Source organism: Piliocolobus tephrosceles, chromosome 12 (assembly GCF_002776525.5).
Source record: "Piliocolobus tephrosceles isolate RC106 chromosome 12, ASM277652v3, whole genome shotgun sequence".
In the NCBI taxonomy this organism is placed as follows: domain Eukaryota; kingdom Metazoa; phylum Chordata; class Mammalia; order Primates; family Cercopithecidae; genus Piliocolobus; species Piliocolobus tephrosceles.
This window is the reverse complement of record NC_045445.1, coordinates 61,644,645-61,666,789: the sequence shown is the minus strand read 5'-3', so window position 1 is coordinate 61,666,789 and position 22,145 is coordinate 61,644,645. Positions and strand designations below refer to the sequence as shown.

At 38.8% G+C, this 22,145-nt stretch overlaps 1 protein-coding gene across 1 annotated transcript in view; it reads left to right on the top strand.

Annotated features, from left to right (window-relative positions):
• PCDH11X (protocadherin 11 X-linked) overlaps window positions 1–22,145 on the top strand; it is an 808,894-nt gene that overhangs the window by 405,732 nt on the left and 381,017 nt on the right. The window contains exon 6 of the mRNA XM_023202925.2: window positions 993–1,073. Coding sequence (XP_023058693.1) covers window positions 993–1,073 — 81 coding nt within the window. The remainder of the gene's footprint in view (window positions 1–992; window positions 1,074–22,145) is intronic.

The following is a 22,145-nucleotide window of genomic DNA, read 5'->3' as shown; positions in this document are numbered from 1 at the left end:
GATGTTCCTGGAAAAACTGAAAATAGATCTATCATATGATCCAGCAATCATACTGCTGGGTATATATTAAAAAAAAATGAAAAAGAAAAGAAAATTGATATATCCAAAAGATACCTGCACTTTTATGTTTATTGCAGCACTAATCACAATAGCCAAGATATAGGTTAATTCTTCAATCACTTCCAACTTGGTATTGCTTCCTTACATAAGTAACAACTGAACATCTTTGGTAAAATCTGTTAATTCCTGAAAAGACGATGATAATTTGCACTAAGGATCTGCATCCTCAATGCACTTGGCACTTATCACATCTATTAAATCCCTTGGCATTTATCACATCTATTACATATCTTTGTATGGCAAATAGCAAATTTGTGTTGTGGTGGCACACACAAGATTGATTTTAATTTGCAACAAGAGCACATTCACAAATATAGCCCTTGAAGCCATTAGGTTGCAAAAGCATTGGACAGAAATTTTCTTCAGCTTAAATGTCAACCATTTAAATATTTAATTTTTTTATCTTTATTTTATTTTATTTTATTTCATTGAGACAAGGTCTTGCTCTGCTGCCCAGGTTAGAGTGCAGTGGCAGAATCATAGCTCACTGCAGCCTCCAAAATGCTGGGCTCAAGTGATCCTCCCACCTTGACTTCCCAAAGCACTGGAGTTACTGGTATCATTTAAATTGTCCTCCACAATTTCATTCATATGTTTAATAGAACACGTAATAGAACTCCATGTAAACTCCATGAGAAAATCAATTTCTTTTCTTTTTTTTCTCTTTTTTAACTCTAGTACCTAGAGTTACGTGTGACATATGGTTAACCCTCAATAACCATTTGTTACATAAATAAACTGTGATTTCTAAAAAGAGATAGTTTACCCAGGCACTATTTTAGCTACCTGTAGGCAATGTTAATATGAAATGTACTGTGTATTTTACTTTTAACAAACAGCTTAAAATACTTCTATTTTCTTCCCTTCTAAAGCCAATGAAGGAGGTCATGCGGTCTTGCACCCCCATGAAAGAGTCTACTACTGTGGAGGTCTGGATTCATCCCCAACCACAGGTATGAAAAAAGTCCTATGATTTTTCCTCCCTCTTCCTTTTAAATGATTTTTATAAAGGTATGAGGAATACTCTTAAGTAGTGTACACAATGTGTGTTCCCTTACATTTCCTCAGGTGATTTTGTGCTGGACTCAAAATTTACTGTTGAAAATATGACAGTAAATATATATCTTTTTAGTGTGATTTGATAATAACAGTGAAATTAACTTGTTGGATCAGGTAAAAGTATTTCTCTAAAAGCATCTTCTAAATGTTTATTCTGCTGATGTTTAAGTGTAGTTTTGTAATCATGGATTGAAAAAAAGTAAAACTGCTGTTTTATAATATGACTTAAATTTAAGTTTTAGCATAATATAGCATAATTTGCTTTTTATGTTAATTAGGCAAACTTTAGTAAAACTTCATTGAAACAAGTTTGTTTGGGGGATAATATTAGCAGCAGTAAATATAGTAGGTCTGCAACAAACTCTTCCCTTGGAGGGAAGAATTCAACCAAGGAACATAAGGATGAGTGAGAGACCAATGCAAGTTTTAGAGCAAGAGTGACAGTATATTAAAAAGTTTCAGAGCAGGAATGAAAGGAAGCAAAGTGCACTTGGTAGTGGGCCAAGTGGGCAATTTGAGAAATCCAAGTACCCTGTTCAATCCTTGACTTGAGGTTTTTATACATTGGCATGGATCCAAGGTTTGTGTGTCTTCTTCCTTGATTTTTTGTTGGGATAGGCTATCCACCTGCAGTGGTCTGTCAGCACTTGGGAGGGGCCACATTTGCAGTGTGTTTACTGAAGTTGTGCACAAGCTCATTTGAGGCATTTTTCCCTTACCAGTTGAGTATTCCTAGAGAAAGGTCATATACCAGTTAAACTCCGTCATTGTGCCTCTTAGTGTACATGTTTGAGCCCAATCACCCAACTCCTGAGATCTTATTGGGAAGCTGCTGATCACCAGCTTCAGGTGTTTTCTATCTTTTGGGAGTCTCCCTTTCCTTGCCTCTGCTGCGACTGATTATTATTTTAGAGAGACAGTTTAATGACAACCTGACCATCACCTGATGGTCACCTGACATTCTTAGGGGAGGAGCATCTTCTGCCCTGCTCATGTCTGTATAGCTACCTACTCTAACACAACCAGTCTGAATTTGTTTTTAAAAATCAAGTCATAAGGTGTATTTGTAAAGCAACCACTTTTACTTATTTTGGTTGGGACAGCTCAAAAATGTGACCAAAAGTTCAATTCTAATTTGTTTTCCTAGTATAGGTTTTAAGAGGACTTAAAAAAATGGGGTTAGAAGGCCAATGTCCAGACATCTATATGTTATTTGGTATTCTATGACTGGTTGTTATTACTGTTGTTAATAAAGTCCTAAATCTGACTCCTCTGGTATCAAATTAATATCCATAAATTGCCTTCTACCTAGTTATTTTCAAATGTCTTTTATTTTTTATAGGACAAAGAAATTCAAATAATGTAAATACATAAATATGAATCTAGACTATTAGATAAATAACCCAAATGGAATGGAAAGAGGATCATGTTAATTATTTATTAATTTATGTGTGCATCTGAAATTCATGGAAGTCGTGTGTTCTGTAATTATAACATCCTACAATATTTCACAGAGTTAATTTATGCTCTTTACAAAGATTTTCAGAATTAATTTATGCACTGTGAAGAGATATGATTAATATTATAGAGGTAAATCTCAACCCAGGATTCTGTCCAAATTGTCACAAGTTTTAAGTTATTCCAGCCTGAATTAGTGAAGTTTCACCAAGTTTGAAACCATCGTAACCTCCCAATGAGTTCTCATTTCCTGCTGCCTAGACAGAGCCAATTTATCAAGACAGGAGAATTACAACAGAGAAAGAGTTTAATTCACACGGAGTCAGCTGTACAGGAAACTAGAGTTTTATTATTACTCAAAAACTCAGGAGATGATGGAGGTTTTTAAGGATAATTTGGTGGGTAGGTGGTCAGAAAGTGGAGAGTGCTGATTGGTTGGGTCAGAGATGAAATCACAGGGAATGTTGAAGCTGTCTTCTTTTGCTGAGTCAGTTTACCTATCTGGGTGGTACCAGTTGATCCATCAAGTGCAGGGTCTTGAAAATACCTCAAGCATTGATCTTAGGGTTTACAATAGAGATGTTATCCCCAGGAGCAACTTGGGGGGGTTCAGAATCTTGCAGCCTCCAACTGCATGACTCGTAAACCATAATTCCTTATTCTGTGGCTAATTTGTTAGTCCTGCAAAGGCAGTTTAGACCCCAGACAAGAAGGAAGTTGGTTTTGGGAAAAGGCTATGTATTAGTATGTTCTTACACTTTTAGCAAGAAATACTCGAGTCTGGGTAATTTATAAAGAAAGGAAGTTTAATTGACTCACAGTTATGCATGACTGGGGAGGCCTCAGGAAACTTACAATCATTGCAGAAATCACCACTTCACAGGGCTGCAGAAGAGACACTGAGTGCCAAGCAAAAGAGGAAGCCCCTTATAAAACCATCAGATCTTGTGAGAACTCATTGTCATGAGAACAGCATGAGGGGAACTGCCCCCATGATTCAATTATCTCCACATGGTCCCACCCTGGACACATGGGAATTATTACAATTCAAAGTGAGATATGGGTGGGAACACAGAGCCAAACCACATCATTCCACTGCTGGTTTCTCCCAAATCTCATTTCCTCACATTTCAAGACACAATCGTGCCTTTCCAACAGACTCCCAAAGTCTTAACTCATTTCAGCATTAACCCAAAAGTCCAAGTCCAAAGTCTCATCTGAGACAAGGCAAGTCCCTTTCTCCTATGAGCTTGTGAAACCAAAAGCAAGTTAGTTACTTCCTAGATACAGTGGGGGTACTGGCATTAGGTAAATACACCCATGCCAAATGGGAGAAATTGACCAAAACAAAGGTGTTTCAGGCCCCATGCAAGTCCAAAATCCAATAGGGCAGTTTTTACATCTTAAATTTCCAAAAAGATCTCCTTTGAATCTACATCTCACACCCAGGTCACGCTGATGCAAGAGTTGGGCTCCCACAATCTTGGGCAGCTCTGCCCCTGTGGCTTTGCAGGGTACAGCCTACCTCCCATCTGCTTTCAGAAGCTGTCCCTGAGTGTCTGTGGCTTTTTTAGGTGCACAGTACAAGCTGTTGGAGGATCTACCATTCTAGGGTCTGGAGGATGGTGGCCTTCTTCTCACAGCTCCACTAAGCAGTTCCCAAGTAGGGACTCTGTGTGGGGGCTCCAGTTCCACATTTCCCTTCTGCACTGCCCTAGCAGAAGTTCTCTATGAGGGCTTTGCCCCTGCAGCAAACTTCTGCCTGGACAACCAGGTGTGTCCATACATACTCGGAAATCTAGGTGGAGGTTCCCAAATCCCAATTCTTGACTTCCGTGCACCTGCAGCCCCAACTCCACATGTAAGCCACCAAGGCTTGGGACTTGCACCCTCTGAAGCAATGACCTGTGCTCTATGTTGGGCCCTTTTAGCCATGACTGGAACTGAAGCACCTGGGACACAGGTCACCATACCCTGAGGCTGCACAGAGCAAGAGGGCCCTTGACCCAGCCCATAAAATCATTTTTCCCTCTTAGATCTTGGTCCTGTGATAGCAGGGGCTGCCAGGAAGGTCTCTAACATGTCCTGGAGACATTTCCCCCATTGTCTAGGTGATTAACATTTGACTCCTCATTACTTATGCAAATATCTGCAGCAGGCTTGAATTTCTCCCGGAAAATGAGTTTTTCTTTTCTATCACATCGTCAGGCTTAAATTTTCCAAAATTTTATGCTCTGCTTTCTTTTGAACTCTTTGCCACTTAGAAATTTATTCTGCCAGACACCATAAATCATCTCTCTCAAGTTCAAAGTTCCATAGATCTCTAGGGCAGGGGCAAAATGCCACCATTCTTTTTGCTAAAACATAGCAAGAGTGACCTTTTCTCCAGTTCCCAATAAGTTCCTCATCTCCATCTGAGACTACCTCAGCCTGTACTTCATTGTCGATGTCACTATCAGCAATTTGGTCAAAGTCATTCAACAATTCTCTAGTAAGTTCCAAACTTTCCCACATTTTTCTGTCTTCATCTGAAGTGTTGAAACTGTTCCAAACTCTGCCTGTTACTCAGTTCCAAAATCGTTTCCACATTTTAAGGTATCCTTATATCAGCACCCCACCTACCTCAGTACGAATTTACGATATTAGCCTGTTCTCATGCTGCTATGAAGAAATACCGGAGACTGGGTAATTTATAAGACAAAGGGTTTTAATTGACTCACAGTTCCCCATGGCTGAGAAGGGGGCCTCAGGAAATTTATAATCATGGTGGAAGCCACCTGGTGGCAGGAGACAAAGTGAGTGCTGAGCAAAGGAGGAATCCCCTTATAAAATCATCAGATCTCATGAGAACAGCATGGGGTGAACTGCCCCCATAATTCAATTATTTCCACCTGGTCCCATCCTTGACACATGGGGATTATTACAATTCAAAGTGAGAGTTAGGTAGGGACACAGAGTCAAACCATATCAGGCTATTATGGTCTTTGTATCAAAGTTAAACCATAAACTAAGTTCGTCTGACAGTTCAGCCTATGCTATGCCCAGGAATGAACATGGACAGCTTGGCAGTGAGAAGCAAAATGGGGTCAGTTAGGTCCAATCTCTTTCACTGTAATAATTTTCTTAGTTATAATTTTTGCAAAGGTGGTTTTACTATGACTTTCAAGTCATGCCCTGCTGATTCAGTCTCAAGAAAATTGGTGAAAATGTAGAATACAAGGCAAACATAACATAATAATCCCACCTACACCTGTATCCAAGAGGCATCTCAGAATTATACTACACATTTATTGAATGTTTGATTAAGAAACCATTGCAGTGGTCTTCAGAATAGAAGTGTTGAAGAAAAGCACACGATTTCAAATAGGCACCTTAAGATTATAAAATTTAACCTACCAGTATGACATCAAGTATCACTGGGATAAATAGAAGTCAGATGGAATTAGACATTGTAATATAACACTTTTCCACGATGAATAAGAAGATGATAAATCAATGATTTTTTTTTTTTTTTTTTTTTTTTTTTTTAGACTGAGTTTCACTCTTGTCGCCCAGGCTAGAGTGCAATGGAACGATCTCGGCTCACTGCAACCTCCATCTCCTGGGTTCAAGCGATTCTCCTGCCTCAGCTTCCCAAGTAACTGGGATTACAGGTGCCTGCCACCATGCCCAGCTAATTATTGGATTTTTAGTAGAGACGGTATTTCATGTTGGCCAGGCTGGGCTTGGGCTTGAACTCCTGACCTCAGGTGATCCACCCGCCTCGGCCTCCCAAAGTGCTAGGATTACAGGCATGAGCTACTGCACCCAGGCGTAAATCAATGACCTTTTATCTAAGCAAGTAGTTATTTCTGACTCTATTCCGGTAAATGGAGTGCCATATAATTAACTCTACTGATTTACCAATTACCAATTCTTTTGTCTGTTAACAAAGATAAAATCTTGTTATTGACACAATTATTTCTTATAAAAGGGGTACTTTTTTCTTGAAGATCTTTTTAAAGTTATCTGACAGCCTTGACTGCCTGAGGCTTCAATTGCAATTTAAGATAGACCATAGACTGATGGGTTACATTGTGTATATGGTATTAATACAGGCAAAGTATGTACGGATAAGGACTTTTCAATTTTGTTTTTAAGGAACATTGTGCTTGCCCCTGAAAAGCTTAAAAAAATACTTATTTAATGAATGAACTTTTATGGTTTCTTATGAAATATCTTATTCTTAACAAGATATTCATTACTTAATTTGGGGAATTTTAAAAGCAATATTCTGAAAATAGAAACTAGTGGAAGTAGAGCGCAATTTAGAAGTTAAATCATTTCTATTCCTCCATTGAAATCTTTAAATACTTTGATAATGCCACATTCAACAATCTAGATGCCAATTAATTAACATTCACGATACAGATAGTGACTTTTTTTTAATTTTTAATTTAATTTTATTTTTTTGAGATGGAGTTTTGGTCTTGTTGCCCAGGTTGGAGTGCAAGGCCACTGCCTCAGCTCACTGTAACCTCTGCATCCAAGGTTCAAGCAATTCTCCTGCCTCAGCCTCCCAAGTAGCTGGGATTACAGGTGACCCCACCAAGCCCGGCTAATTTTTGTAATGTTAGTAGAGACACCACATTGGCCAGGCTGGTCTCCAACTCCTGACCTCAGCTGATCTGCTTGCCTGGCTCAGCCTCCTAAAGTGCTGGGATTATAGGCGTGAGCCACCACGCCTGATGGATTTTTTTCTTTCTTTCTTTTTTTTTTTTTTTAGTTGGCAAATGCTGCAGTGGTGTCCCATAAAACACTGGATCCTAGCTGAAAAGCCAAGTATTCAACTAATTATTGTGAGAATTGTGAAATCATAGGTCAATTTATTCTTTGAGTAAAGAAAATCAAATGAGAATGTCCATTTCCTTATTAGGATAATGATCATTTTTGTTAGTGTCTTTAAAAATATTTTGATACATAACTGAAGTAAATATATTTAAGTCCTAAATTAGGTTTTCAAAAATTAATGTTAGTTTTAATCAACTTCAGAAGATAAATCAAATCACCCTGAACATATTTTCAATTTCTAGGGGCCAATGGGATCAAAAACATTCACTGCGGCAAATATGCTAGCAGCTGTGCAATACTTAGAGGTAATAGAGAGGTACTCAAAAAAATGGCAGTTGATCAGCTTTGCACATGCCAAATGTATAAGTGAGTTAGCATGGAATTCTTATTTTTTTGTAATGTGGCATTTTATGATGATTTGATCGTTTCCCCTTCCACAATAAATTTACCCTTCACCTTCCCTTCCCCTGATTCATGGCAATTATAATGCTCCATGAGTTAGCAAGTCTAAAACTGAATGATGTTCTGTAAACAAACTGAAACAAAATAAAACTGGGGTCGACTTATTGGGACTTTTTCATGCTTTTCTATGACATTGAATAGCAATTGCCCCGCTTGTAAAAAAATTATTCTACTAAGATGCCATTCTAATTATGCATTTAGACAATATCTTGACTACCACTGTACTTCATTAAATACAATATTTTGTAATCATATCTTATATTTACTGAGAAATAAGTAGCTTGGAATAACAGCACTAGACAACTGCTGTAGAATATATGGGAGTGGGGAATGAACCTATTGTTTGACTTTAATTTTCCAAATATCAATGGTCACAGCTTATGACTCATGTCTTCTACAAAAAGCATAACTAACTTCTGGCACAAAAAGGACATAAAATAGTGCAATGTAAAGTGATACAAGATAAATAAAGACATTAGAAAGAATGATCACTTTGGAAAGATGATGGAAGCCAAATGTGGTCATAAAAGTTATTTCTAGGCTAGGCGTGGTGGCTTATACCTGTAATCCTAGAACTGTGGGAGGCCGAGGCGGGTGGATCACAAGATCAGGAGTTTAAGACCAACCTGGCCAAGATGGTGGAACCCCATCTCTACTAAAAATACAAAAATTAGCTGGGTGTGGTGACAGGTGCCTGCAATCCCAGCTATTCAGCAGGCTGAGGCAGTAGAATCGCTTGAACCTGGGCAGCAGAGGATACAGTGGGCCGAGATCCCACCAATGCACTCCAGCTTGGGTGCCAGAGTGAGACTCTGTCTCAAAAAAAAAAAAAAAAATGTTTTTTTCTTTTCTTTTAAAAATTTATATAAATTTACTATATATTAGGCAGTCTCCTAAGCATTTAAAACATGAACTCATCTAATTTGCATTACAAACCTGTGACTGTTATTAAAACTATTATTATTATTTTCTGTATTTTATAGATGAGGAAATTGGGGAACAGAAAGATGCTAGTGAGTACGAAAGACAGGATGCAAACTCCCTTTGTCTGGCTTCAAAGCTCATTTTCCTAATCACTTTATTACAGTTTCTCACCAAGAATGAAAAGCAAGAACTGAAGATGGTCCCTGAAACAAACAAACAAACAAACAAACAAACAATATATATATATATATATATATATATATATATGGTTTTTTTTTTTTTTTAAAGGAGGCTCTTTCTGGTGTTAGAGCAGTATAGTTTTCTATTCAGCTAGAAGAACACCTGCATATATTTGCATATGATAAAGTAAGATGATCTTTTATGATGCTGGAGTGAAAAGAAATAAACAATAAGATACACAGACCATACAGAATATAAGGTGTCGAAATGCCCCCCAAAATGCAATTTTTAGAAATGGTAAATGTATTAGTCTGTTCTCACTGTTATAAAGAACTATCTGAGACTGGGTAATTAGTAAAGAAAAAAGGTTTAATTGACTCACAATTTTGCAGGCTGTACAGGAGGCATGGCTATGGAAGCCTCAGGAAACTTACAATCATGCAGAAGGTGAAGGGTAAGCCAGTTCATCTTACATGGTAGAAGCATTGGGGAGAGAAAGTGAAGAAGGAAGTCCTATACACTTTCAAACAACGAGATCTCGTGAGAATTCACTCACTATCATAAGAACAGCAAGGGGAAGTCTGCTCCCATGATTCAATCACCTTTTACCAGGTCCCTCCCACAACATTGGGGATTACAATTAAACATGAGATTTGGGTGAGGACACAGAGCCAAACTATATCACTCTTCCCCTGACCCCTCCCAAATCTCATGTCTTTCTCAGATTTCAAAACACAATCATGCCTTCCCAGCAGGCCCCCAAAGGTTTAACTAATTCCAGCATTGACTAAAAAAATTTGAAGTCCAAAGTCTCATCTGAGACAAGGCAAGTCCCTTCTGACTATTAGCCCATAATTAAAACAAACAAACAAACAAACAAAAAATTAGTTATGTCCAAGATACAACGAAGGTACAGGCATTGAGTAAATCCTCCTATTCCAAAAGGGAGAAAATGGGAAAAGCAAATTGGCTACAGGCCCCATGCAAGTCCAAAACCCAGCAGGGCAGTTATTACGTTCTAAAGCTGCAAAATAATTACCTTTATACCATGTCTTACATCCAGACCCCACTGATGCAAGGGATGGGCTCCGAAGTCCTTGGGCATCCCCACTCCTGCAGCTTTGCAGTATACAGCCTTTTTGGCTGTTTTCATGGGCTGGCATTGAGTGCCTGTGGCTTTTCTAGGTGCACAGGGCAAACTCTCAGTGGATCTGCCATTCTGGGGTCTGGAAACAGTGACTCTCTTCTCACAGCTCACTAGGCAGTACCCTAGTGGGGACTCTGTGTGAGGACTCCAACCCCACATATCCCCTCTGTACTGCCCTAGTAGGGGTTCTCCCTGAGGGCTTCATCACATGCAGCAGATGTCTTGCCTGGACGTTGAGGTTTTTCCATTCATCCTCCAAAACCTAGGCAGAGGCTCCCAAGCCTCAACTCTTGCCCTCTGTGTAACGGCAGGCTCAGTACTATGTGGAAGCTGCCAAGACTTGGGGCTTGCACTCTCTGAAAAAAGGGCTCAAGCTGTTCCTTGGCCCCTTTTAACCACAGCTGGAGCTGGAACAGCTGGGACACAGGGCACCATGTCCTAAGGCTGCACAGAGCAGCAGGGTCCTGGGCACCGCTCATGAAACCGTTTTTCTCTCCCAAGCCTTCACGTCTGTGATGAGAGGGACTTCCGTGAAGGTCTCTGAAATGCTTTCGAGGCATTTTCCCCTTTGTCTTGGCTGTCAACATTTGGCTCCTCTTTACATATGCAAATTTGTGCAACGAACTTGAATTCCTCCACAGAAAATGGCTTTTTTTTTTTTTTTTTTTTTGAGACAGAGTCTCACTCTGTTGCCCGGGTTGGAGTGTAGTGGTGCAATTCCAGATCACTACAAGCTCCACCTCCCGGGTTCATGCCATTCTCCTGCCTCAGTCTCCTGAATAGCTGGGACTACAGGCGCCAGCCACCACGCCCAGGTAATTTTTTTTTTTGTATTTTTAGTAGAAACGGGGTTTCACTGTGTTAGCCAGGATCCTCTCCATCTCCTGACCTCGTGATCCACCCACCTCTGCCTCCCAAAGCGCTGGGATTACAGGCGTGAACCACAGCGCCCAGCTCCGAAAATAGACTTTTCTACCACATGGCCGAGCTGCAAATGTTTCAAACTTTCATGCTCTACTTCCCTTTTAAAATATAAGTTACAGTTTCAGGTAATTTCTTTGTTTATGCAAGTAAATATGGGCTTTTAGAAGCAGCCTGGTCACATCTTGAACACTATGCTGCTTAGAAATTTCTTCCATCAGATACCCTAAATCATCTCTCTTAAGTTCAAAGTTCAATCGATTCCTTGAGCAGGGGCACAATGCTGCCAGTCTCTTTGCCAAAGCATAGCAAGAGTGACCTTTATTGTATTTCCCAGTAAGTTCCTCATCTTCATCTGAGACCACCACAGCATGGACTTCATTGTTCATATAACTGTCCGCATTTTGGTCACAACAATTTAACAAGTCTCTAGGAAGTTCCAAACTTTCCCTCATCTTCCTGTCTTCTTCTGAACCTTTCAAACTGTTTCATCCTCTGCCAGTTACTCAGTTCCAAAGTCACTTCCACATTTTCAGGTAACTGTATAACGATGCCCCACTTTTCTGGTACCAATTTTCTGTAGGAGTTTATTCTCATACTGCTATAAAGACATACCTGAGGCTGGGTAATTTATAAAGAAAAGAGGTTTAATCATCTCATGGTTCTGTGGGCTGTATAGGCTTCTGCTTCTGGGGAGGCCTCAGGAAATTTACAATAATGGCAGAAAGTGAATGGAAAGCCAGCACAACTTTCCATGGTGGGAGCAGGAGGAAGAGAGTGAAGGGGGACGTCCTCCACACCTGCAGATAACCAGATAGCCTCACAACTGGCTCACTATCATGAGAACAACAAGGGGGAAATCTGCTACCATGATCCAATTACTTCCCACCAGGTCCCTCCCTCAACATTGGGGACTGCAATTCAACATGGGATTTTGGTGAGGACACAGAGCCAAACCATATCAGTAAACTACTATGATAATCTTTAATGAAAATCTTTCTGTAGGTTGAGAGAAACTAAGAGTGATGAAATGTGAGAATTAGCAGTGTTGAAGAATGACCTAATCCTGGAATAGTACTAACAGGATCACTAATTCAATATGTTAGCAGCAAATTTACTAGATGAAGGAACTGCTACATTAATCTTATATTTTACCACAGCACAATTAAGAAATCCACAGGAATTTGGCTAATCGGTTTTCATAAAATAAAATTATCTCTTATATAAATCTTTCATATTCCAAATGGTCTATAATTTCTGACAGAATGAATCACATCAATTTGAGTTTTTGTTTTGTTTATAAACAAAACACCCCAAAAGAAGATTTAGATGCTCAGGTTAAAAGTCAGCACTAGTGTCTTTACTTCTTTTCCAGGGAAACCTACCTTTCTTGACTATGCATATTTGATTCATTAAATTTTAGACTATGCTTGGGTAATATTTTTGTATTGATTTCAATTTGTGTCTGTGTGGTGAGGCCACTTGCAATGTTTTTTTTTTTTTTCCTGAGACAGAGTCTTGCTTTGTCACCCAGGCTGGAGTGCAGTGGTATAATCTCAGCTCACTGCAACCTTCACCTCCCAGGCTCAAGCAATTCTCATACATTAGCCTCCCAAGTAGCTGACACTGCATGTGCACACCTCCACACTCCATTAATTTTTGTATTTCTGGTAGAGGTGAGGTTTCACCCTGTTGACCAGGCTGGTCTCAAACTACTGGCCTCAAGTAATCTACCCACTTTGGCCTCCCAAAGTGCTGGGATTACAGGCATGAGTCACAGTGTTTGACCCTTGGAATGCTCTTTTATTTGATGGTTTGTTATTTATTTATTTATTTATTATTATTATTTTTTGAGATGTAGTTTTGCTCTTGTTGCCCAGGATGGAGTGCAATGGCACAATCTCGGATCACTGCAACTTCCACCTCCCTGATTCAAGCAATTCTCCTGCCTCAGCCTCCCGAGTAGCTGGGACTACAGGCATGTGCCACCATGCCTGGCTAATTTTGTATTTTTAGTAGAGACCAGATTTCTCCATGTTGGTCAGGCTGGTCGCGAACTGCTGTCGTAATCTGCCACCTCGGCCTCCCACAGTTCTCGGATTACAGGCATGAGCCACCGTGCCCAGCCTGGAATGCTCTTTTATTAGCAACAGAAGTATCTTGAAAAAAATTCACTGGGGTCAGAAAACAATACAAAGTTTTCCAAGGTGCACATATCATTAACTTCCTTTACTTGTCAGCTACAGTTTCACAACAGGTGATATTTTTGATAGTTTTAAGATACTCACACTTAAAAAAATGTTTTTGAATCACACACTTCATAGTTTAATGTTTTCCTCAAAGCCCTTATCTTTTGGCTTGAAGTTCAGGATATGTTTCTTTGGTATGATTTCTTTAAGTTGTATAGAAAATATGTATGTTCTTTAGAAACATAAGCTAACTATTATCATGGAAAGATTTGAGGCCAGAATTATTTCAAAGCTTAATCTGGGAACTTTTGAGAGTAATTTTCATCTTCAAGAATTCTGTTGTTGAAGGCCTCAAATGCTAAGACAAGTTTAGAGGTAACTCTTTAAACAGTAGAAAGACTAAATATAAAACATCAACACACCCTGATGTGATAACATTATTTGTAAGTGTAGGGTTTTATTTTTAGACATATGGAAAATATTCAACATTGTTCTCTGCCCAGTGTCCTAAGGTTTTGTCATTGTCGTTGACCTTTAGCCATTTGAGTACTTTGCTTTTAATCATTAGTAACTTTTATTTTTAAGTGATTACTAATGACATTATATTAAGTATTCTAAAGTAATCATTTCAATTTATCCAGTCCTTATAGCAGCTTTATTGTTGTATAGTCATTAATTCCTCAGCTGAGGAAAATGAGGCTCAGAGAGGTTAAATAATGTGCCTAAAGTTGCACAGTTTGCAAGTGTTTGATAGGGGGATTTAAACATAAATATTCTGTCTAGAGTCCATGCTGTTTGTCCGATCATACACTGTTCCCTATTTTTATATTTATACATAATGGCTCCTCAGTGAACATGTATCCCCGGTGTGACCTGACATCCCACGATTCTCATGGCATGTTAATGAATCTTAGCAACAGAGCAGATGGGTGTCATGTCCATAGATAAAAGGCTTATGAGCTCCCATAACAGATAAATACATAGCACAACAGATGGGAACCATTCTTCTGGAGCTCTTGGACCACAAAATATTGGCAACCAACTTAGAAAAATGTTGCTACTATGCCTTTTATAGCTACCGGTTATTAGGCTTTGGAAAATAAATTATAGAATTTAAGCACTATTCAATATAATAATAAATCAAATGAATAAAATACTGAGTTTCAGTTTTCAAATATAAGGAAGAAATCAAGGGTGAATATACTTCTATCATATGAATCATTTGTTTACATAGAGTTTTGGATTATGACTCATCAGCCCATGCGTGAGTCTTCCAGCAATGTCTAGCACCCAAGCAAAACAAATTGCGTTTGTAATCACAGAAGTAGCCTTGTTGACGACACTGAAACCAAGCTGCTAAAAGCTTGTCACTTGGTTTATCATGAGGACTCATAAGTAAAGCACATTGAGAGTGAAATGGAGGCCACTTGAGAGCGGAATAAACACCAGGAATAGGTGAGGCCAGAGCTGGGGGCCTCATTGCATTTGGGGTGAAGGTATTATCCTCAAAGAAGAGTTGCCAGCAGGGCACATTCAAATGTGCAAGAGGGAATTTGATGAATTTGGACTAACTTTAGGACGCCAAAAGTCCTGATCTGGAGGGAAACATTCTGCAGAAAAAACCATGTGATCAGTGATGATACTCAGGATTAGGCAACCTCATTATTTGGTTCTCTTTGTAGTAAGAATGCAGTCAGTGACTATTTCATTAACTATACATGGAGCCTGAGACAAGTGACAAATTATTTGAATTTGTTTCTACATCTGTAACTTGGGGATATTTATATCATTCTTATAGAATTGCCATGAAGGTTAGCACAATAAAGTTTCTAAAGTGAGCATATGGAAGATGTTCAATAACCAGATAACCAATTCCGTGTTTTCCCTCCAATCCCATCTGAAAATTGAAAGATAAAACAGGAAGCAGGAAAACATAGCCACGTGCAATTGGTTTAGCAAACATGGACATTTAGGTTTCCATGACTACGGTAGCACGTTAAATTCTGTGCTTAGATAGTGAGACTGGGCCTGTTAAAGTACTGCCAGAAGGCCAGGAGCGGTGGATCATGCCTGTAATCTCAGCAATTTGGGAAGCTGTGGCGGGTGGATCATTTGAGCCCAAGAGTTTGAGACCAGCATGAGCAACATGGCGAAACCTCATTACTACTAAAACACAAAAAAATCCAGGTGTGCTAACACATGCCGTTAGTCCCAGCTACTTGGGAGGCTGAGATGGGAGAATCACCTGAGCTCAGGAAGTCGAGGCTGCAGTAAGCGGAGATCCTGCCACTGCATTCTAGCCTGGGTGACGGAAGGGAGATCCCAACTGAAAAGAAAACTTTATATACAATACACACACACACACACACACATATATAATATATATACACAAAGTACTGCTAGGTATGGTAGGTATGGTGCAGAATGGTGCAGACTGGTTCTGGTCTGAGGCAAAGTTGGCTATCACCTCAAGCAGTTGAGCAGGCTGAGAACATTTAGAAGTATCTGTAGAGGAAGGCTAGATAAAGGCCAGAGACATTATATGCCTGTGCTTCTTTGTTGATTTTGGCAGGGGTTATTGTTAAGGAAACAAAAATTCCGTTCAGTCAAGTTTGTATATCAGTTTATCTGATCAGCACAAGGTTATATGCTGAAAATACTTACTTTGACTAATCTAGAACTATTATAAGCAAATTTAAGATATTGTCTTTAAAGAAACACCACTGAGTTTGCTCAGATCTGTAGTAGCAAATATTAGTTACTTTAAAACACTTGCTGATGTAATCTAGAGTTAAAATTAAAAATAATAAAAATCGAAGTGAACCTTTTCACAATCTCTTTTATGGGTCTACTGTATGACCATTAGATTAATTGTTGACTTCCAGCATAATTTCGGTGCAAACCATTTTCTTAAATAGATTTTTTAAAAATTTTTTGAGACAGGGTTTTGCTCTTGTTGCCCAGGCTGGAGTGCAATGGTGATCTCAGCTCACTGCAATCTCCGTTTTCTGGGTTCAAGACATTCTCCTGCCTCAGTCTCCTGAGCAGCTGAGATTATAGGTGCATGCCACCATACTCATCTAATTTTTGTGTTTTTAGTAGAGATGGGGTTTCATTATGTTAGTCAGGCTGGTCTCAAACTCCTGACCTTAGGTGATCCACCTTCCTTGGCTCCCAAAAGTGCTGGGATTACAGGCGTGAGCCACCACGCCCGGCCTCTTCAATAGATTTTTTTTTAAAAGGATTATACAATGGCAGGGAGCTCCTTGGTGTGATGTGAAAGCATTCTGTATCTCAATTTTGGAAGATTACTCAATCTAAATGTTGAATTTGTAATTTCAGGACTTGTTTCTTTAGGAACACTCTGTTTCACAGGTAACAACGTCAGATTGCCCTATTTAAATGTTAGTGCCCAAATGTAAACGAAACAGCACTAGAACAATTTAGCAAGTTGCATGCCTGCGAGACTTTAAAGATTTTTCCATTTTGTTTTATTTTCTTTTACTTTATAATAGATAGTTCTCTCCTGCTGTTGTTTCCTGCTGCAATGTCGTATTAGCATTCATTGTAGAGCATCCTGATCTCTCTACAGTTGTTGGCTCTTTTCCGTGGTGTAGAATTCTTTTGTTGTTGTTGTTGTTAGTAGCATAAAGTTGTTGGAAATAGGATAGGACAACTGAAAACTTTCCAACTTTCCACTCATATTGATACTCTCACCAGGTTTCTGCAATCATCTTTGGTCAGGGTTAGTTTATCATATAAATAATTCACAAGAGTGAGTTTCCAAATGTATTTCATCTTCATAGGCTTTACACTAAGGCTGCAAAACACATCACATGGACTATTGCTGTCAAACGCCACATCCCTTCCCCTCTCCTAGATTTCCCCTTGGTCCATTGTCAAAGAGCTACCATATATTTCATTCTAAATTCCAGCCCTGGTGTTTGGATCATCCTAGCTTCAAGTCTTTTGTCGTCTCCCATTGTTCATTTAAAGAAGTGTAAAGTTACTTTCATGCCTATCCATGTTTTGGCCTACACCTTTCTTTCCGGTCTTGTCACCTGCTAATTTTGTTTTTTATTTCTTTATTTTTACAGACATGGTTTTGCTCTGTTGCTCAGGTGGGAGTGCAAGAGTGTAAACATAGCTCACTGCAGCCTCCAATACCTGGGCTCAGGTGATCCTGCAAACTCAGCCTCTGTACTTGCTGGGATTACAGGTGTGAGCCACACACATGCCTAATTTTTAAATGCATACTTATGTTCCAGACTGGATTCTTTGCTCTTTCTTTAATTCATTCCTTTTATTCATTCCTCCCTACTTATTTGTATATATTTCACCTTTCTCAAACAGTGCTGTTTGCTTATGTGCTTAACCATTACCTTCTTATTCATCTTTCAAAGCACCCACCTGGCTTTTAGCTCTCCATTCTTTGAACTTCACTAATACCGTGTCTATTCCTCTCAAGACTTTTTCACACACACATTAACACGGCAAGCTTCTATGCCTATGTCATATTCCCCCAGGACAATGTGAGTTCTTAAGAGCAGAGATTATTTTTAACTCATGACTTCACACCTAGCATAGTATCTTATACTCACTTAGTGTTCTTCATTGCCAGGTACAATCATCTTCTCTCACCTGAAGCAACTGGTATCCACCAAAACTAAGAGACAACATACTATGTCGCATAAGAACTTGGGCTTTGAGGTCAGATAATTTTGGGTTGAAATACCAACATTGCCACTGACTCACTATGTAATTTTCACCAAACTATTTAACAGCTCTGAGTTTTATTTCCACCATTTATCATGATAATAATAATTAGATTTAATCAGTAATTACTGTGGATTCTATTACTTAACCTATATAAAGCACTTAGTACAGTGTCTAGCACATAATAAATATTCAATAAATGTAACTTATACCATATATAATATGGTGTATGTATGTATTCTGTGTATGTACATAAATGGGAACCTGCTTGCAAGACTTATAAATGCTATGGTTACACAAATGCTAAGGTTATAAGTTTGGTGATCTGCCTCAGCTCTTTAATGCACACATTATATGTACCATGAGGGATATTATCGAGGATTTCCTTGGCTATTTGCCTTTTTGCTTAGAAGACATTTCCATAAGGGAGTGTCTTAGGTACTCTGATACAAGGAGTAAGAACTGTAACACCTCTAACTCCTACCCTCAACTTTCTTCCCCCATTGACAGTAGGTCATTCAGAAGAAGTATCTGATTAAGGCGTGTTGAGACTTAAGGCAAAATGAATGTTCAGTTATACAGCTGTGTTGACTGTTTGAGGCAATGATGCTTGTTTAGGCCGATGCCACTGAAGGCGACACTGGGGTAATTTTACCAGCAGACCATGACTTCTTGATCCCTTAAAGATATGATAGTCTGCCGAAATGTAAAGAACATTGATGCTAGGAAGAAACTGCATCAATTAACGAGCAAAACAACCAGCTAACATCATAATGACAGGATCAAATTCACACATAGCTATATTAACCTTAAATGTAAATGGGCTAAATGCTCCCATTAAAAGACACAGACTGGCAAATAGGATAGACTCAAGACCCATCAGTGTGCTGTATTCAGGAGAACCATCGCACATGCAGAGACACACATAGGCTCAAAATAAAGGGATGGAGGAAGATCTACCAAGCAAATGGAAAACAAAAAAAGGCAGGGATTGCAATTCTAGTCTCTGATAAAACAGACTTTAAACCAACAAAGATCAAAAGAGACAAGAAGGCCATTACATAATGGTAAAGGGATCAATTCAACAACAAGAGCTAACTATCCTAAATATATATGCACCCAATACAGGAGCACCCAGATTCATAAAGCAAGTCCTTAGAGATTTACAAAGAGATGTAGACTCCCACACAATAATAATGGGAAACTTTGACACCCCACTGTCAACATTAGACAGATTAATGAGACAGAAAGTTAACAAGGATATCCAGGAATTGAACTCAGCTCTGCACCAAGTGGACCTCATAGATATCTACAGAACTCTCCACCCCAAATCAACAGAATATACATTCTTTTCAGCACCACATCACACTTATTCCAAAATTGACCACATAGTTAGAAATAAAGCACTACTGAGCAAATGTAAAAGAACAGAAGTTATAACAAACTGTCTCTCAGACCACAGTGCAATCAAACTAGAATTCGGGATTAAGAAACTCACTCAAAACCACTCAACTACATGGAAACTAAACAACCTGCTCCTGAATGACTACTGGGTACATAACAAAATAAGGCAGAAATAAAGATGGTCTTTGAAACCAATGAGAACAAAGACACAACATACCAGAATCTCTGCGACACATTTAAAGCAGTGTGTAGAGGGAAATTTATAGCACTAAATGCCCACAAGAGAAAGCAGGAAAGATCTAAAATTGACACCCTAACATCACAATTAAAAGAACTAGAGAAGCAAGAGCAAACACATCCAAAAGCTAGCAGAAGGCAAGAAATAACTAAGATCAGAGTAGAACTGAAGGCGACACAGACACAAAAAACCCTTCAAACAATCAAAGAATCCAGGAGCTGGTTTTTTGAAAAGATCAACAAAATTGACAGACCGCTAACAAGACTAATAAAGAGGAAAAGGGAGAATAATCAAATAGATGCAATAAAAAATGATAAAGGGGATATCACCACTGACTCCACAGAAACACAAACTACCATGGGAAAATACTATAAACACCTCTATGCAAATAAACTAGAAAATCTGGAAGAAATGGATAAATTCCTGGACACATACACTGTCCCAAGACTAAACCAGGAAGAAGTTGAATCCCTGAATAGACCAATAACAGGCTCTGAAATTGAGTCAATAATTAATAGCTTACCAACCAAAAAAAGTCCAGGACCAGATGGATTCACAGCTGAATTCTACCAGAAGTACAAGGAGGAGCTGGTACCATTCCTTCTGAAACTATTCCAATCAATAGAAAAAGAGGGAATCCTCCCTAACTCATTTTATGAGGCCAACATCATCCTGATACCAAAGCCTGGCAGAGACACAACAAAAAAAGAGAATTTTAGACCAATATCCCTGATGAACATGGATGCAAAAATCCTCAATAAAATACTGGCAAAATGGATTCAGCAGCACATCAAAAAGCTTATCTACCATGATCAAGTGGGCTTCATTCCTGGGATGCAAGGCTGGTTCAACATATGCAAATCAACAAATGTAATCCATCACATAAACAGAACCAAAGACAAAAACCACATGATTATCTCAATAGATGGAGAAAAGGCCTTTGACAAAATTCAACAGCCCTTCATGCCAAAAACTCTCAATAAACTAGGTATTGATGGACATATCTCAAAATAATAAGAGCTATTTATGACCAACCCACAGTCAATATCATACTGAATGGGCAAAAATTGGAAGCATTCCCTTTGAAAACTAGCACAGGACAGGGATGCCCTCTCTCACCACTCCTATTCAACATTGTGTTGGAAGTTCTGGCCAGGGCAATCAGGCAAGAGAAAGAAAGAAAGGGTATTCAATTAGGAAAAGAGGAAGTTAAATTGTCCCTGTTTGTAGATGACATGATTGTATATTTAGAAAACCCCATTGTCTCAGCCCAAAATCTCCTTAAGCTAATAAGAAACTTCAGCAAAGTCTCTGGATAGAAAATCAATGTGCAAAAATCACAAGCATTCTTATACACCAGTAACAGACAAACAGATAGCCAAATCACGAGTGAATTCCCATTCACAATTGCTTCAAGGAGAATAAAATACCTAGGAATCCAACTTAGAAGGGATGTGAAGGACCTCTTCAAGGAGAACTACAAACCACTGCTCAATGAAATAAAAGAGGACACAAACAAATGGAAGAACATTCCATGCTCATGAATAAGAAGAATCAATGATCGTGAAAATGGCCTTACTGCCCAAGGTAATTTATAGATTCAATGCCATCCCCATCAAGCTACCAATGACTTTTTTCACAGAACTGGAAAAACTACTTTAAAGTTCATATGCAACCAAAAAAGACCCTGCATTGCCAAGACAATCCTAAGTCAAAAGAACAAAGCTGGAGGCATCACGCTACCTGACTTCAAACTATACTACAAGCCTACAGTAACCAAAACAGCATGGTACTGGTACCAAAACAGAGATATAGACCAATCGAACAGAACAGAATCCTCAGAAATAATATCACACATCTACAGCCATCTGATCTTTGATAAACCTGAGAGAAACAAGAAATGGGGAAAGGATTCCCTATTTAATAAATGGTGCTGGGAAAACTGACTAGCCATAAGTAGAAAGCTGAACTGGATCCCTTCCTTACACCTTATACAAAAATTAATTCAAGATGGATTAGAGACTTAAATGTTAGATCTAAAACCATAAGGAGATATACCTAATGTAAATGATGAGTTAATGGGTGCAGCACACCAACATGGCACATGTATACACATGTAACAAACCTGCACATTGTGCACATGTACCCTAGAACTTAAAGTATATATATTAAAAAAGAGATGATAGTAGAGAATGTTTGTGGGAGATACTAGATTTTTTTTTGAGTAGACTTTTTTGATACTCGAAGGTGTCTAACATATGCATTTTGTTAAATTAAATTAAATTTTGCCTAGGGATGCCTCTGTACCTTGAGTTTCTATATAACAAATTGCAACTTAACTTAGTATATAAACAAATGGAAAAGCCTAGCTTAGTTGTATCTTCATCCAATAACATCCTGTCAACTGACAAGACTGTGTTCGTGTATGACCAAGGCTGAGCAGTAACTAACCAAGCTGTTTCTGTACCTCACTTCTTTTTTTTTTTTTTTTTTTTTT